The sequence below is a fragment of the Haplochromis burtoni genome, unplaced genomic scaffold, assembly GCF_018398535.1.
Source record: "Haplochromis burtoni strain Fernald_Lab_line unplaced genomic scaffold, NCSU_Asbu1 Contig_1, whole genome shotgun sequence".
In the NCBI taxonomy this organism is placed as follows: Eukaryota; Metazoa; Chordata; class Actinopteri; order Cichliformes; family Cichlidae; genus Haplochromis; species Haplochromis burtoni.
Genome location: NW_024582362.1, coordinates 892,564 through 909,829, shown reverse-complemented (window position 1 = coordinate 909,829; position 17,266 = coordinate 892,564). Strand labels below are relative to the sequence as shown.

General features: G+C 39.9%; 2 protein-coding genes across 2 annotated transcripts in view; one reads left to right on the top strand and one right to left on the bottom strand.

Annotated features, from left to right (window-relative positions):
- Positions 1–114: 114 nt before the first annotated feature.
- On the bottom strand, positions 115–10,195 carry pcolce2b (procollagen C-endopeptidase enhancer 2b). Its single transcript, XM_005912343.2, has 9 exons — positions 9,947–10,195; positions 9,569–9,677; positions 8,938–9,193; positions 7,852–7,976; positions 6,980–7,116; positions 6,716–6,879; positions 5,684–5,767; positions 3,070–3,237; positions 115–2,711 (listed from the first exon to the last, which is right to left on the bottom strand). Exons 1-9 carry the CDS (start codon positions 10,078–10,080, stop codon positions 2,581–2,583), a joined length of 1,308 nt encoding a protein of 435 aa, XP_005912405.1. The 5' UTR covers positions 10,081–10,195; the 3' UTR covers positions 115–2,580.
- Positions 10,196–11,632: 1,437 nt separating this feature from the next.
- Positions 11,633–17,266, top strand: part of LOC102295301 (U2 snRNP-associated SURP domain containing) — a gene marked incomplete in the record, with an annotated part of 20,584 nt that continues 14,950 nt past the window's right edge. Inside the window, 14 exon segments of the mRNA XM_014341228.2 lie at positions 11,633–11,738; positions 12,509–12,607; positions 12,714–12,828; positions 12,975–13,099; positions 13,180–13,250; positions 13,391–13,479; positions 13,622–13,657; positions 13,768–13,850; positions 14,019–14,184; positions 14,291–14,502; positions 14,861–14,904; positions 16,534–16,638; positions 16,736–16,802; positions 16,911–17,074. Of these exon segments, the coding sequence (XP_014196714.1) occupies positions 11,694–11,738; positions 12,509–12,607; positions 12,714–12,828; positions 12,975–13,099; positions 13,180–13,250; positions 13,391–13,479; positions 13,622–13,657; positions 13,768–13,850; positions 14,019–14,184; positions 14,291–14,502; positions 14,861–14,904; positions 16,534–16,638; positions 16,736–16,802; positions 16,911–17,074 (1,421 nt within the window).

Genomic DNA, 17,266 nt, shown 5'->3' with positions numbered 1-17,266 from the left:
TAGCAGAGCGTGTTTGCCTCGACCGCTCTAAACAGACCAGATATTATGTGGCATTCTCCCAGGTGAAAAGTCTTACACAAAAAGAGGAACAATCTAAAGTGGTGAAAGCGTTTTATTTGGACAGATGACAAAAATAAAATATAAATAATATTATTAAAGTTTTTTCCATAAGAAAATAGTTTTCATTTCATACCTTTGCTTCTAAAAAAAGACACTAAGAAAATATCATAATGACGATGATGCTCGAGAAAAAAGCTTCAGCAAATAAGCTCCTCGCTTGGTTGGCGTGAAACCAGAAGAACTGAAAGAATATTGCATGTATTAAATATTGCACATTAAATCACCACAATTAACACTTCCAAACCTGCCCATTAAAACCGAACTTGGGAATTTAATGGCAGGTGCTAAACCATCATTAAAGCTACGACAAATAGCTGCAACAAATCCCCCCTGTGGATATTAAGCTTGTTAAATTAATGACTGGTCCGCCAAACTGACATCTTTATTTAATGCATCAGCCCCATCCTTTATTCACATTGTATTCAAGAGCCTCAAAGGGTAAAACTGAAAGGCAGAATATGGAATACTCTGAGGAAAACTGCCACTATGGAATCCCAGAACAGATGTGCATGCACACCGAATTTTTAAAATATGAATAATGTTTATCTTATGAAACATTATAATAAATTGGTGTTCTGCCTATTTCAGACACCGGTGACTGGGGTCAGTTCAATCCTGTGCTAGAATCATGACATGAATGCGAAAACCTCGAGTAATTGAAGACAGATGGGAATTTCTCCGTGTCTTGTTTGTTCTGTAATCATCCGATTTACAGTCATGGTAAAAAAAAAAAAAGAGAGAGAAAGAGAAAGAAAGAAAAACAAACAAACAAAAAGTAAAGTACACTCACTTTGACTTCTAAGGTTTTATGTATCAGGACATAATAAAAACCACCTGCTCCTTAGCAGGGCTCAAAATCAGATTCAGATGGACTACAAAACATGACATATTACACAAAAACTAACCCTTAAATGCAGAAGCAGTATGTACGCCCTTACTGCTTACATGTGAGTTAAGATGCCAATGAGGAGAAAGCAGCTGCTAACCAATGCATTCGATGAACTGATCGTCATCGAGTGTGAGCCCCTATGTGACACGCAAGTTTTGGCAGTTTTCTATTGTCTGGTGTCTTCAGCTGTGTGTTAACACAAAGCCAAAGAGGAAAGACATCAGCGATGATCTTAGAGAAGAAACTATTGCTGAGAGCTGCTCTACGGCAAGGATGCATGTTTTTGTGTGTGTAAGTGTGTTTGTTTCCGAAGCCGGCCAGTGGGCCAGATTGGAATCTTTTCAGGCCGATTCTGGTCACTGGGCCAATTCTGGCCCGCGGGCCTTGTGTTTGACATCCCTGTTCTATACAGTCATTAAAAATATTCACAGGTGCCAATCTTCCCAGGAGTGGACATCCCAGCTAATTCACTTCAAGGTCAGGCCGCTACATCTCAGACTCTACAGGCCTCAGTAAACTGGATGGTAGCACAATTAGACAGAGACTGAACAAGTGTGGCTTATTTGGAAGGGTTGCAAGGCAAAAGCCTCCTCTCATCCAAAGTACTTGGCAGCATGGCTTAGGTTTGGAAAGCTATATCTGAACAAACCACAAGATTTCTGGAACAATGTGCTTTGGACACGTGAAACCAAAGTGAGTGTTTGGTCATAATCCACAGTCTCACGTTTGTCAAAAACCACAAACAGCATATCATAGCTCCTTTGTATCCCAAAATATTCTACAGTCAAATGTGAGGCCATCTCTCTGACAGCTAATGCGGGGCTGAAACTGGTCGTCCTTTTGTATAGAGAGCTCACGGTGAGTTCAGTGACTGCACAGTGTCCAGGTCCTGTGATCATCACCCCTCCACTATGGTGCGGTACTTGGCAGCCTGTATGAGGTCTTCATGCTTATATGCTGTTTGGTTTTCACTAAACTTGGCACAGGACAATGATCCCAAACATTCCAGCAAATCTACAACAGAATTGCTGAAAAAAAAAGAATCAAGGTGATACAGTGGCCCAATCAAAGTCCAGTGCTGGACAGGATCTTAAGAATTCATCCAGAAGGATGTGAGACTGAAAAGTCATACAACTAATTTCTAGTTATTGCTGCTAAAATAGGTTCTTAAAGCTATTGACTCTTACTAACCTACTGAAATTGGCTGTTCTACAAGTGGCTTCTACCTTTTTGACTTGTTTTTTGCTAAATAAATAAATTTGATTACATTTTTTAAATGTATTTATTATCCTAACACATAAAATATAAGAAGTGACAGAGGATGTACTTTCTTTTTACCGTAACTGGACAGGAAAATGACTGAACACACAAAGTTTCCATCAACTGAATAAATCATGTAGTTTCCATGATTTGCAGCGGCAGCTCCGCAAACGCATTCAGATTTGTTTTCATATCCTTCGTTTGTGTTCTTGAGAAGGAGATTGCTTTTGTTTTTTTTCATGTAATAATTTCCATCCACAGATGAGCCTTGAGCAGACCAGTTAACAGAAGATCACCAGAGCTACCGGAACTCAGCACTGCTTGTTTATCAAAACGTTGAGTCCTTTTTGGTTCTTTGTCTTAAACGCCATAACAAAGTGGTGCGGGGCGATCTTTCCACGGCCCTCCTCGTCCACCTGGCCCATGAAGATGTAGTTCAAGCCTAGTGAGGTCACACAAAAAAAACCTGAATGCAGTGGCAGAATGGCAGAGACATTCAGGGAGGCCAAAATGTGAGAATCTGCCCACAGCAGGTCTGTATACTATATGTTTATATGCATACATATAAACTTACAGTACTTAGAGTTGAATTGACTGTTTGGACAGTGAGTTCTGCCGCTCACCTAACGCCTCAACTGAGAGTGACAGCGCATCACAGGAGGCAAACTCAGAGCCATAAGTTATTCAAAACAGTCAACCAGCATCTATACAATGTCATCATATTGCAGATAATAACCGGGGGGGAAATTACATCGAGGACACTGAGAAAAATTAATTTCATCTCTACGCTGTACACTCACCTCTTCTGATAACTGGGCACTTTTTGCACAGGATAACGATCTTGGTGCTCATTGTCTTTCCTGCCTGCTGGATTGCCAGGTTGCCTTCTTTATACACGTTGATAATAGAGACGGTGGCGTGCATACTTCCACCTCTAATCACCGCTGTAATAACAGTTCCAGTTATCACTGTTGTAAACACAAAAAGCAGATGAAAAATTACTGAAACATTTCTTAGAAAAATAGTGTATATAACTCCCCAAAAAGGCCTTTACAGACAGAATACATACATGTAAAATCCACAGATACATTTTCTTGTATAGAAAACTACAACTGCAATGGCTCCCGCAAGTGCTACAGTACCTCAGTCTTCTTCCCCTCACCTACAACAGGGGGTTTCTTCCTGTTAAAAGGGAGTTTTTCTTTCCCACTGTTGCCAAAGGTTTTGCTCATATTGTTTTGCTCTGATTGTTTGGGTTCTCACTGTTTTCTCTGTATTATTGTATGGTTTACCTTGCAATGTAAAGGCAACCGTTGTTGTGATTTGATTCCTTAAAAATGAATTGAATTGCTTTAAAAGCGTCTCTTCTGCAAAAAGTGGAGTTTTACTTGGCCTCCAACCTTGTGCAGACTATAATATCCAACTTTGCTGGTCTTGCTTTGTCTTGGCACTTGTTCTGGGGTCTTTAGGCACATCTCTCACTATTTTTCTTTCCAGATTCTTTGAAATTTTTAACTTCCTACCTCTGCCAACATTGTTCTGTACTCTGTGGCTCTCTTTGAAATTCTTGATGATGCTTCTCACTCCAGTTTTAGACACTTGGAAACACTGTGATAACTTTGTATATCCACCTCCTGCTTAGTGAGCCTCAACAATTCTTTTTCTCAAGTCTAAAGTGATATCTTTTGTTTTTGGCATCATGCTTTCTCAAGTGATAGCTCAAACCCTTGCTGAGGTTTATCTACTCTATGTAAATTGGAAGATAACCCTCGGTTTTAACTTGATTGTACAAGTTTTGAGCATTACAAAGTAAAAGCACATCAATGCACAGCAGTGATTGTGCTATGGTTCAATTAAAAAGTCTGTTTGTATAATAATACTGACCCTAGAAATGTTTGGGTTTTGTTTTCTATGAATTAATTAAATTGTTGTGTGCAAAAAGAAACTATTTATGCTTTCTAAAGAAAACCAGAATGTTCAGAAATGCTATGTTGAACATCCCTCTGTTAATAAATTATGGCAACTGCCAGTACTAGCCCCTCATCCTCACATTCACGTTTGGTTATCATATTCATATCTGAGAGAGCTGTGAACAATATGTGCGTGCTACATCTCAACTCCGCTTCTTTGAAGTGCAGCCTGTCTTTAAAAATGTCACTGTGGATTAACAGCATAGACTCTATACATTTCCTTTCAGGCTCTGAGCGCTACACCCTTGTGACCTTTTTTTTTAAAGCTTCCTTATCCATCTATAAGGTAAAAGCTCCCTTTAATACAACATCAAAGAATTCCAACTCTATCAAACAAGAGGAAATTGAACGTGGGACATCATTAGTGTCACACAGACAGAAAGAAATCAAGGCGATAACGTCATTATAAATCATCTGACAGTTTAACTGCTCAGAGCAGAGATACTTTGCTACTTTGTTCCAGGTTTATTTTCCTGTCTGATTCTGCTTAAACAATGCGACCAGTGTGCGGGGTGAAGTTTCAGCCATTTCCTGTTTAGACAGACCAGCTCTCACAAAAGAAAAACATACAGTTTTGCCGTTTGTTTCCACGGCTGGTGGAGAAGTGACGTTTAGCAGTGACAGCTGAGTGATACTGGAGCCGGTGGAGTGGAGGAGGAGGCACGGCTCATTCAGCATGAACAGGATTCTTTAACCTGATGGTACCAATGTGTCTGGACTTCACATGCTGCCTGTTTCATTTCCTGACAGGGATGAAATTAGCCAGAGGACTGCCTGTTTTAGTCGTGCTATTATATCTGTTGCTACTGTTACATAAACCAGCGAGCTGTATTTGATGATTTAATGTGTAGATGCCACATAATTTGATTATTTTAAAATACCAGCAGTGATTGGACCAGCTATTTTCAGCCTTGTCATGTCTCGTCTCCCTGTTTCATTCAGATGCGCCGATCACATAAAAACGACTTTTTCTGCATTCGCCGCCACATCACTCGTCTTTCCTTTTTTCCCCCTTTTCCTCGACACAAACCGCATGTGTCAGATTGCCGAGCCTGAATAAACGCCTTCATTTATTGCCACTTTGCCTACAGTCAGTGGCTGAGTATGAGTGTGTGTTTAAACTACAGGTAACCGTGCCCTACTGTATGCAATCATTCACTTCTTGACAGGCTATCAAGGAAGTCTTTGAGATGTGTAAGGGAAAAACAATCACAGAGCAAAGATAGCAACATAATCAGGACTATAAACTGCTACTTAAGGAGAGTTTTGGCTGTCAGCATGGGGTCTACTCATATATATCTTCAGAGAATCTGCAATTCAAGCTGTTTAGGATTAGTATTTGTGAAAGCAGATATGTTAAATGATACAAAAATGGCTGGAATGTATTAGTGACTATGGCTTAATGTGGTTTTTGATAAGTTACAGTAAGCTTTTATGTTCTCACCAAAATTGCTGGAGCAGTAATTGCTCTCAAGCGTTCCTTGTCTTTTGCATTTCTGCCGGCACAGGGCAACAGAGTACTTCAGAGCTGCACAGAGAGAAAAAGAAAGACACACACACAAAAATCAGCCTCTGTAATTTTGCCCACCAGTGACGCGGGCATGTAAGTTATGTTGCCATCTGCTTCTGCTGCAGCCTATTTACTGAGTATTCTTGGTAACACAAGTGTCTCTACAGATGGATGGCTGTCAGTATCACAGACAATAGCTCGATTATGTGGCGAGGGAACGTCTGTTTTTGAAGTTAAAGATAGAAGAGAATCCATAAAGGAAAGAACTGAGGCTTGAAGTAAATACAATGTGACTGTGCAAATATTTTTCTTACTGTGGAGGGGAAAGTCGGGTGAGGGGGGGAGATAAGCCAACCAGAAAGCAGTGACACAGCATGACATCATAGCAGGGGGGCGCCAAAATAACCTGGCCTGAGTGACGGAAAAAAACAACAATGTGTGGGAATGCGAGTCTGACTATGAAAATGAGCTGTGATTGCAGGTGCAGACGCACGCCCACCCCTTGTGTTATGTACAGTTTACACAAGAGAAAAGTCTTATGAGCATAACACATAGTTTTAGCATATGCTGTGTTACAACATGTGCTTGGCTACATCTGTAATTGGACTACACTTTCCAGTATGTTCTATTGACTCACTGGCTGACTGCTATAATCTATTTACGTGAGCAGAGCATTTGCTCTTATGTGAGCCACATGTGTGGGGACAGTAGCAGAATGCATGGCCACAAGCAGCACACTGTACTACTACTTAAGCACCTCGCTCTTTCCTTCTCTTGCCTACATTTGCTATTGGAAGCAGATTTTAGATCCTTCTCAAGTTGAAAGAAGGAGATAAAATCCCACATGTTATCAAAGAATCCAGCAGCACAAAGCAAATACAGTCAAATCAGCTAATGCAGATATTAGAAGTCTGTGGATGTTAGAAGTTTTTTAATGGTTTCTATTGAATATAAGCTGCTACCTACGTATTGGCCTGGTGGTGACTGGCTGTGTGGTAGTTGCAGGCAGTACTGTTGTGGTGGGGAATTTCTTTGGTCTGAATTTGTAGTGCCCAATGAAGCCGTCGGCAGTCAGGCTGAGATCTGACAGGAACTGGATTAGGAGCTGATTCCCCTCCGACAACACCGGCCTACAGAGCAGCACGGGAAAGCAGACTGAGGATGAACTGAGATGACATCACATGATGGTTTAGTGAAAATGAACTCTACAGCATGACAGAAATCACCTACGCTGGGGGGCTGTCTCCGCAGTATTTGCCAATCCTCTTCGCATCGTTTATTTCCGGCCCGTTGAAAATGGAGACGTGGTCGTAGCGGCAGTAGTTGTCTCGTTCCACATCGAACTTCTCGAACTTCACCTCAATAATCTGCAGCAGGAGACAAGTTATAAAGTATTCCTCTTTTTTCTAGCAAAAGCTTATAACAGGCCCTAGGGTGCATCATCTGACTAAAGTGTATGCTGTCATTTTTGAAAAGATATACTCCACCTGCGACTCACTGAGATTTCTTAAAAGAACTCATCATTGATATAGAGGGAAAACATGCACGGAAAAATGACTAGATGAAAAACTTCTGTATCTTCATTTATTTACAAAACTCTGTTTATCTGCTGTGGATAGCTTCTCCAGTTTCCTCAGATTTTCTAAGCACACATCACACACCATGTCAAGATATGACAATTTTCCTCTAAAAACTCTTTGGGAATCACTCTGTTGTTACAAAAATACTATATTCTGCCTGTCAAACTGTGTTTGATATTTGAATGGTGCACAGATATTGTGGCCTAATAAAGAAACAAACAAACAAAGATATTCCCCTGAAAATGTTCAGGTACAAGGACTGGCCTGAAAATGAGTGAAAAAGCAGCCAATGTTCAAAGAAAGCCTTTGAAAACCCTCCAGAAAGCCTGAAGAAGTATTGCTAAACAGCACTTTAAAAAATGACAAAACAGAGTGTCTCCTTGGAAGCAAAATATAAAGAAATTAGGAGTGACTCAAAACTTTTGCACAATCTCCTGGAATTTCAGTTCATTTGAGGCCAGTTATTCAGAAAGAAACATTTGCATTTACTAATTTTTTTAAGTAAAAATTTTAATGTATGACCTGGTTCTTTGGTGCTACTATATGCCAGGAGCAGGTCACTCCAGCTGGGTAGTCCTTCTCAGGCCAGTTGGGTGTTTTGAAAGTCCCAGAGGGCTTAACCAGCCTCCCTCCACAGTACTGGTCCCCTGAAGAGAAATGACTGAAGTTAGTGCTATGATTACACAATTAATTAGCTAAATTCTGCTCCTGTTATTGCTTGAATGAAATAATGAATGTTATTTAGCAATCTTTTAAAAGCTATAATGGTGAGTCAGTAATGTGCTCGTGTTATTAACTGCGTCTAGGGGCTCTCACTGCCTTTTTGTCGTTATGAACACCATAAAAAGCAAGTCTGTCATTAGTCATCTGTGGGTTTAAAAATAACTGCCATCAGAGGAACATCAGTTCAGAAAAAACACAAACTCTCAAAGGATCGAATCGCTTAAAAACACGCGTTCCTTATGACATATACTTTAACTGATTCTGCCTTTCCAGCATGTAAAAAAATACATTTAGCAAATTGAAGAAAACAAATCTCTACAAATGGGTGACACGTGGTGCAGCAGAGTTTTAACCATGTTTAAAGACAGGATAGCAACAGTCTCTCTGCCAGCGTGTAAGAGCCTGGCTGACTGGTTAATTGACACTGTCCACTACAGCTGTCAGCTCCTACGGTACAGAAAACCAGACATTAAACTTCTAAAAACAGTAGATGGCCCAGTGAGGAAAACGCTAAAGGCTCTAAGTGAAATTTCTGACCTTTGCCTTGCAGCACAATAGCCAAAAAACATGAGAAATTCCACATCACAGTGCGAGAAGAGTTAAAAAGCAGATTTCTTTTAATCCACATGGACTTTTAGCCCACAGACCTGCTCTTACTGAGCACTACACGAACGGATACATCCTGTTGTTTTACTGGGTGTCTGCATACAAACAAGGTAAGATTTACTTCTTAGTAACATTACAGAAGCTCCACATATTTCTGCATTACATGCTTGGATAGCAGCAAGATGTTCTGCTACCCTTGCAAACTTGGCACCTTTGACTAAGACAGCTGTGTTAAGAGGAAGCATGCCCAAGCTTCTTCTTCTCCCCATGTTTTCTTACCTCGCTCATGTGTATGGGCAGCAGAGAAAACAGCCAGGAAGCCACTCCCAGCAGTGTTGGCATCGGATACCATCTGCAGGAGCATCTTGTTGCCTGTGGAAACAAGGGCTCCTGGCTTGAACGTTCCACAGAAGCGACCCAGTCTCTGTCCATTGACATGGCCGCTGTAGACATCCACATAATCATAGCGACACAGGTTGTCGTTCTCCAGATCAATGAAGCGGAATGACAGTACCACCACCTTGCCCTCCGGGACCTGGGTGGGGAGTTGGAGAATGCTTAGTTAAATTATTATTATTATTAGATGGCATAACAAATAAATGAGCATAGACCTAAATACTGAATATTGTTACTTTAATACTCTCAAACATTTAACCTAATTGTGCATTTTAACCCAGCTTATGCCGTTTTTCCAACCTAATCATCAGCTTCACTGCAATAAAGTACAAAAACATCACAGAACCACTCAGCAAAGATTGCCCTAAGCTAACTGCGGCTGTGGTTAACTATTTTTAGAAGGAAATTAGGAGTTTGGACTAAGACAAAGATTGTCATACTGTATTTATTTTTAATGAACAATGCTTTATCACTGTCATCATATGCTATGAATGAAAAACACAACTGGACTCACTGTGATTCTCCACACACATTTGGTATTTGGAGGGTAAACTCCTGGGTACCCCTGGCTCCCGATTACTCCAGACTCTCCTGTGATGTTTCCGCCACATGTAAAGATTGGTCTGAGGAGAAAGATATTTTCTATACATATAAATAAAATAATAACGGTGCATTACAGCAAAATTTAAAAACAAAGTTGATAATATCCATTGGATTCAGTGCATTCAGTTCCTCGCCACATGTCCCGAGGCAGCCCATACTGCACAATAATCTTCCAACTCCAGTCATCTGACGGTGATTTTCAAAAGGCTAAATGGGATCCTTACTTTTTTAATCTAATAAATCTTTCAAGAAAATTTGAGTTTGGGGTAAAAAGTAAATAAAGAAGTACCTCTGCTGGGACTGCGCACAGACTTCTGTCAAGAACAGTAGAGTCCATGCGCAAAAAATACTGCATGTTCCCCACATTGTTGGGAAAACGGAGCAGGAGCTTCGCCTGTTTTCGCCCGGTGGCGTGAATGGCATTGTGCTCAACAGGCTAAAACGGAGGGGAAAAGTACCCAGGAGCTCCTGTAAGGAGTTTCAGCAACGGAAAACTCAAGCAAGCAGATGAATATAGCGTTTGTTCTGCGTGGTAGGAGGGACGGGGCGCAGGGTGCACATGTCTTTTTTTTTTTCTTTCTTTCTTTTTTTTTTCCCCTCAGGGGGGGTTAAAGACGCGCTGGGAGGGGAGGGAGTGGGCGCTTGCATTAGTTGGCTTGAAAACGAAAAACCTTTAAGGAGATGGCATGAATATACTTGACTCCAGAAGTTATCTATGCATGGTTTCACATTCCGATCAACGTGTATATTTCTGAATTCAAATACCTGCATGTGCCTAAAGGTGAATGAGGCAACTTGTGTTGTGTTCTCCAATCTTATTTTTTTATTTTATATTTTATATATCTCTATAAACTGAATACAAAATACAATTACATGAAATATGGCTTGTTAGAGTTGTGTGCTGCAAAGGGGTCATCTGAGGATTGAAAGAGAGCACCACCTGCTGGACAAACTATGGTGTAAGCAATTTTATTATCACTCAAATTCCAAGTCAAAAATGTGCTGTTCTCGCCATCATATTATGTTGTTGATTTGATTATATAATTATTATTTCTATTTTAGATGTTACCTATTTGTCCATTTGCATTTCTTGAAATGCTCAGTCCATGTCATTTGTTTTTAAATTTCATGAATAGTGAAATTACCTTATTTTCTTGCACTGGTACACGTGTGTTAATATTTAGGCTCCTTCATTCTTTGTTTATTTACCCTGATATCTTAGTCTGAATCTGCAGTTTGAATTATACGGAACCTGCATGCTGATTATGGCATATACACACCATTCACATCGGAATTTTCAGTGGGGACAAAAACAAACAAACAAAAAGGATAGAGTGAGATCGAAGTCACTTAGAGCAGCAAATGAGAGTTTACGGAAGCGTAGTACGGAAGCGTAGAGCTGCCACCCAGGCAAAAGAAAAATAGAAGTGTATCACGTTATAACGTGAAAGGTTTATTGTTCTAACAAGATACTTTTCCTGTTTGTACAATATACTATCATGTTTGTACAATATACTTTTCACGTTTGAACAACATAATATCACGTTATTACAATATACATAATTATCACGTTCGTACAATATAATATTTATATTGTACGAACGTGATCCTATATTGTACGAACGTGATCCTATATTGTACGAACGTGATAATTATGTATATTGTACGAACGTGATATTATGTTGTTCAAACGTGAAAAGTATATTGTACAAACATGATAGTATATTGTACAAACATGATAGTATATTGTTAGAACAATAAACCTTTCACGTTATAACGTGATACACTTGTATTTTTCTTTTGCCTGGGTGGCAGCTCTACGCTTCCGTAGTGTAATAGTGGTATTAATTTTATTAATTTATACATATTTATAGTTTTAGTACGTGATAGAATTTTGAATCCTTGTGTCGCGCTTGAGAAACTGAAAGAAGAGAGATGGGAAGCATCGGCGATTCTGTGATTGATTGCGACGCCTGGAGTTTCACAGTTGCCACTATCATCAGCTCGGCGATCGATTCATTTCAGTTCCACAAAAGATGGCGGACCGAACGCCTGGTGGCTCTCAGAAAGCTAGCGCTAAGGTAAACTTATAGTTTGTAGTTGTTTTAGCTCACTTGCACCTGTTGTAATGAGAACTGTGCAAATAATCTTGTGCTTGAACAGCACTAGCTGTTTGCTGTAAAAGACCACAACAGGGAGTGTGCGCAACAGTGTCTGCTAACACTGCCGCGCTACGGCTAACTGAGGCGCCGCAGCCACACTGGCTGGTTTTAGCTAAGCTAAGCTAATGTGTTGGTCACCATAAACTGGATTAATGGAAGCAGTTATCACAGGAATAAACTTGTTCGCAAATCACAAGCTTTACACGTGCATTGTCTTCTGGATGACGTACAGTGGTTGTATATTTCAGTGTGGAAATAGTAAATTAAGCATTTGGGAGCTGGGGCCTAACCGTCATTCGCCGTTTAGCGCAATGCATTCAGTCCGTGGCGCTGCACCAAAAGACGACTTCTTAGGCCTCTTGTTAATTTAGCTAATTTCTTCATCTTTCCTGGTCTCCAGCTGCAGCTTGGTCGTAAATGTGTAATGTATTATACTTAAATAATTAGTGTTAAATGTCTGAGTAACGGTTGCCGGCGCCTATTTAATACAGCCGACTTTATAAACCAGCGGCTACAGTCCGCGCTGAAGTTACCTGTTTACGGGATAATTGTTAGGCATATTAAATAATAATAATAGCAGGACTCAACATTACTTGAACAAGTCGTGGTTGTTTCCAGTTATTAAATAGTCGTAATGTGTGCTTATTAAATACCTGGTGAAAACAACCATACTTTGTTGACATGTACAGGCGCTGCTTGAGAGCAAACTGAAGTCTTTCAGCATTGGCAAGATGGCAGTGGCAAAGAGAACCCTCAGCAAAAAGGAACAAGATGAAATAAAGAAAAAAGTAAGTATGGATTTTCCTTTTGCACAATATTCTCTGCATGAGTAATAGCTGTTAGAGATTTATATGACTTATTTACTTTGACACCTTTGTGCGCGTGTGTGTTCAGGAAGATGAACGAGCGGCAGCTGAAATTTATGAGGAGTTTCTTGCTGCTTTTGAAGGAGGAGGGGAGGGAAAAGTCAAAGCTTTTGTCCGTGGTGGCATTGCAAATGCAACGAAAGGTATACGTTTTGCATTATATATTTCTCAAACTGATTGCAAAATATGCAAATGTTAAAGAACAGTTCACCAAACCTTTTTTACTTCGGAAATTGAAATAGTAATGTGATTGGAGGGCGAAAACTAAAAAAAGGTTTTCTCCTTGCAGAGGAAGCGGCTTCTGATGACAAGAGAGGAAAGTTGTACAAGCCTAAGTCACGTTTTGAGACCCAACCAAAAAGCATCCTGCCTTTGGAAACTCCGCCACAATTTTTAGCATTAGACAAACGGCATGTAAGTACTGTTTCTGAGAATGAGAAGCATCTCGTCTAACTTTTGCATTGAATAACACTTACCTGGTTTCCTCATTGTAGGGCTTAAAGAAGAGCAGTGAAAAGGAAAAGAAGAAGAGTAATTTGGAGCTCTTCAAAGAAGAACTTAAACAGTAAGTTTTAACACAGGAAGGTGTTAAAATATTTTAGTGGCAGAGATTAGCTGTTCCTAAGACTTTTGGTGTGGTTATTAAAGTTGTAATATATTAAACACAGATTTTAATCAGCTGTGATATGTGTCTGTGTCTTGTAGAATACAGGAAGAGCGAGATGAAAGACACAAGATGAAAGGACGTGTTAGTCGCTTCGAACCGCTCTCTGGGACAGATGGAAGACGCTCCTGTAAGTGTTGTTTAAGTCGCGTGACTGCCTTACGTGCACTAACTTGGCCTGACAGGGCCCTTTCCTGCCTTACGCCACCCTCTGTCCCTTTGTCCACATCTACCCTGAAACAAAATTTATACTGCTTTTCTGCTTCTTTTAGCGGATGGTTCTTCACGAAGAAACCGTCCGTCCAGTGGTAATTTTGACTTAATATAGTGACCGTGAATACCTTTATCTTGCTAAGAAAATAATGTTGGTCCTGTCAGACAGCAGCAGGAAATTCTTTTCTCTTCTCTGTGTCTGCAGTTCTGGATGACTGTGCACCAGGTTCCCATGACGTTGGAGATCCATCCACTACTAACTTGTACCTTGGAAACATCAATCCACAGGTTTGTATCTAAACATGCATGAAGTGGAAGTAATGTAAAGCATGCCATAAAAGGAGGGGCTTAAGCATGTTGCTAATCCTTCAAAATTTGCTACATATGCCCTTAATTCAGAATGGGAAATATTTATGCAATGTCTGTGTTTCTCAATTTGTATCATTTACTTCATAGATGAACGAAGAGATGCTGTGCCAAGAGTTTGGCCGGTATGGCCCGCTGGCAAGTGTGAAAATCATGTGGCCGAGGACAGATGAGGAAAGGGCTCGGGAGAGGAACTGTGGCTTTGTGGCTTTCATGAACAGGAGGGATGCAGAGCGAGCACTCAAAAACTTAAATGGTACGAATCTCGAATTCTTTTATTAAGTTGTTATATTACATCCTTTTATCTTCTTTCCAGTTCACATGTGCGTGTATAATTTAATGCACATTTACTCCCATAATAGGAAAGATGATAATGAACTTTGAGATGAAATTAGGATGGGGAAAAGGTGTGCCCATTCCACCCCATCCCATCTATATCCCTCCTTCTATGATGGAGCATACACTCCCCCCGCCTCCCTCTGGCCTCCCATTCAACGCACAGCCGCGAGAGAGGCTAAAGAACCCCAATGCTCCTCTGCTTCCTCCACCTAAAAACAAGGAGGAGTTCGACAAGGTAATTCAATACGTCAGCCTAGGATTTTCTCATGGGATATGGCAATGTTTTGTTAATTGTGGTGGTAAGATGTTAGTCATAATAAGCAAGTCAGTACAGGATTTAGATTTTGAATTAGTTGTTGTGTGTAAGAAAGTGTCATTATCAAATGTCAATGTGTGCAAAATGCTCAGTGTTACAAAGAGGTGTTACTATGGTAAAGTATCAGGGTTGTTTGGCCTCTAGTAAAACTGACAGCAGGAAAGGAAAGTTATTGTCTTTTTGCACTTTTTAAATGCATTTTTTATATTTTTCACCTGTTGCCTTTGTAACAATACTCACATTCTATGTTTATTATCTGATGTGACTTCATATACAGACTCTGTCGCAAGCCATAGTCAAAGTGGTTATCCCAACAGAAAGGTACATGTTTTTCTTTTTTTTTTTTAAATTGGTGTACAAACTTAGAAAGAAAAAAAACATCCCATAATGAAACTAATACATTTGATCATTTGATCACTGCATGCTACAGGGGGCTGGTCAGTGTGGATGAGCAATGGTTGAGGCAGCTGCACGGCGTCTTCATACTAGTACCTAGAATAATACTGACTGAAGTTTGTTTCACATCCCTCCATCATTCATATTTTCTTTACATGTGTAGCCAAACATCATTATAGATCTTAATAACTATGCTATTTAGAGAAAAAGATCATTACGTTCACAGTCCCACTCCATACATAGACATTAAATCGTGTTTCTCAACTTTAGTGATGTTGTACTCTGCTACATACATGATCTGCTGATTCTAGATCCGTAGTTGTGAAAACCTGTTCTCTGACCATTGCTCACTCAGACCGTCTCCCCCCTTGGCCTCTGTCACTATGAGGAGCTCAGTAAATTTGGCTCCTGCTGACAAATCCAAACCTGCCATCATTAGTCTATATATGACCTTTGACATTGGCCTTGGTGAGCAGCACAAGTTGAACTGTCTGCAGCAGCGAGGGACCTGAAAAGCATCATGGGATGGATTGGGAAAGTATACAGAATTTTACCCCGTCATTGGTACGATCGGCTCCAATACAAGTAAATGTGATTTGTGTTGTCAAATGAAAGACATCCTTTGTCTCGTTGGCCACTTTAGGCTAATTGTATGCAGCCTGCACAATTTATTTCCTCTACAAATTATCACAGAAGAACTTCTAACGTTCCCATTTGCACAGTTTTAAGTCGGTACCAACTCCACTAGTAGATAATCCGTTTTAAGCCAAAGATCATGTACTGCTTTTTCACGTTACATTAGTAGGAAAGAGTGGGAATTGAAAGGCACTGTACTGACAAATATTCCTGTTAGTACGGTGTCTTATTAATGTCTCGCTCCTGTTGTTCCCAATTCCACTCACCCCCACATTGTGAAATTTGAACTTAAAGATATTTTATATGAAGGTTCCGAGCAGTGCAATGTAATTAAAAGCTGTTGCACTGTAGCTTCAAAGAACACAGGCATGACCTTAGTAGACGCAATAAAAAAAAGCTTCTCTTTTCTTTTCTTTTTCTTTTCCTTTTTTTTTTTTTTTTTAATTGACATGAATGTCGTACTGTCACAAAATGTTTTTATATACATATTTTTATTTTTTGCGTGTATTCATTGATGTTATATGTAGGCCCAGAGGTGTAGCCACAGTGATGGTTAATTTATTCCTGGTCATGTGACGCACTCTGACAGTCATCTGTTGTCTCATATTCCCCGTCATTTAAACCGTCGCCATAGTAAATAATAAATGGGTATTGTGGTAAGATTTTAGAGTGATTTAGGCATCGTTCTGTACCAAGTATATAATATCACAGTAGAAATTTATTATTCAGGTATAGGTCAATACAGCTGCATTTATGCTTGCAGCATTTCATTGTGTGACATAAATTGTCTTTGCCTAGTCAGCCTGTTGAGTGTGTCAGACCACCAAGAATAAATTAATCTTTAATTGGGAGGTTTTAGTAGTGTTCAAGAGTCCGTCCAGTCTGAATCCGTTTGCTTTAACTGTGTTTTTCTTGTAGGAATTTGCTCTCTCTCATCCATCGAATGATCGAGTTTGTGGTGCGTGAAGGACCAATGTTTGAAGCCATGATCATGAACAGAGAGATCAACAATCCCATGTACAGGTGAGCTTAGCTGCACAATAGAAATGTAGTTTTATTCTGTTAGCTAAAATTCTTTATGTGCTGAGTTACAAAGGTTGTGTATGTCTTTTTATGACAGGTTTTTATTTGAGAACCAGAGCCCAGCACATGTATACTACCGATGGAAGCTCTACTCCATACTGCAGGTTAGTTTTCTATCGAGAAAAAAGTTGCAAAATTTCAGGGGGATCCAGCCATTCCACTAAGTTTCTTCTTTTTATCAATGTGTTCACTGTGATTTATTACTTCCTCAGGGTGAATCACCAGCCAAATGGCGAACAGATGACTTTAGGATGTTTAAAAATGGCTCTTTGTGGCGCCCACCTCCTCTTAATCCCTACCTCCATGGTCCTTACGATGATGGTGAGGAGGAGGAAGATGAAGAGGAGGCCAATAAGAAAGGCTGCTTAAAAGAAGAGTAAGAATATTTGTTTATATTCTGTTACATCTATGTTGTATTTGCTAAATTGCAGAAGTTCTGAGGTCTTTACTTGAAGGAACACTGGAGTCATGCTTTGATTTCTAATTGGCTTTGTTGATGTTCCCACTAGAGCAGGGCGATATGGCCAAAAATATTTATCACGATATATATTTGAAAATTTGCGATAAC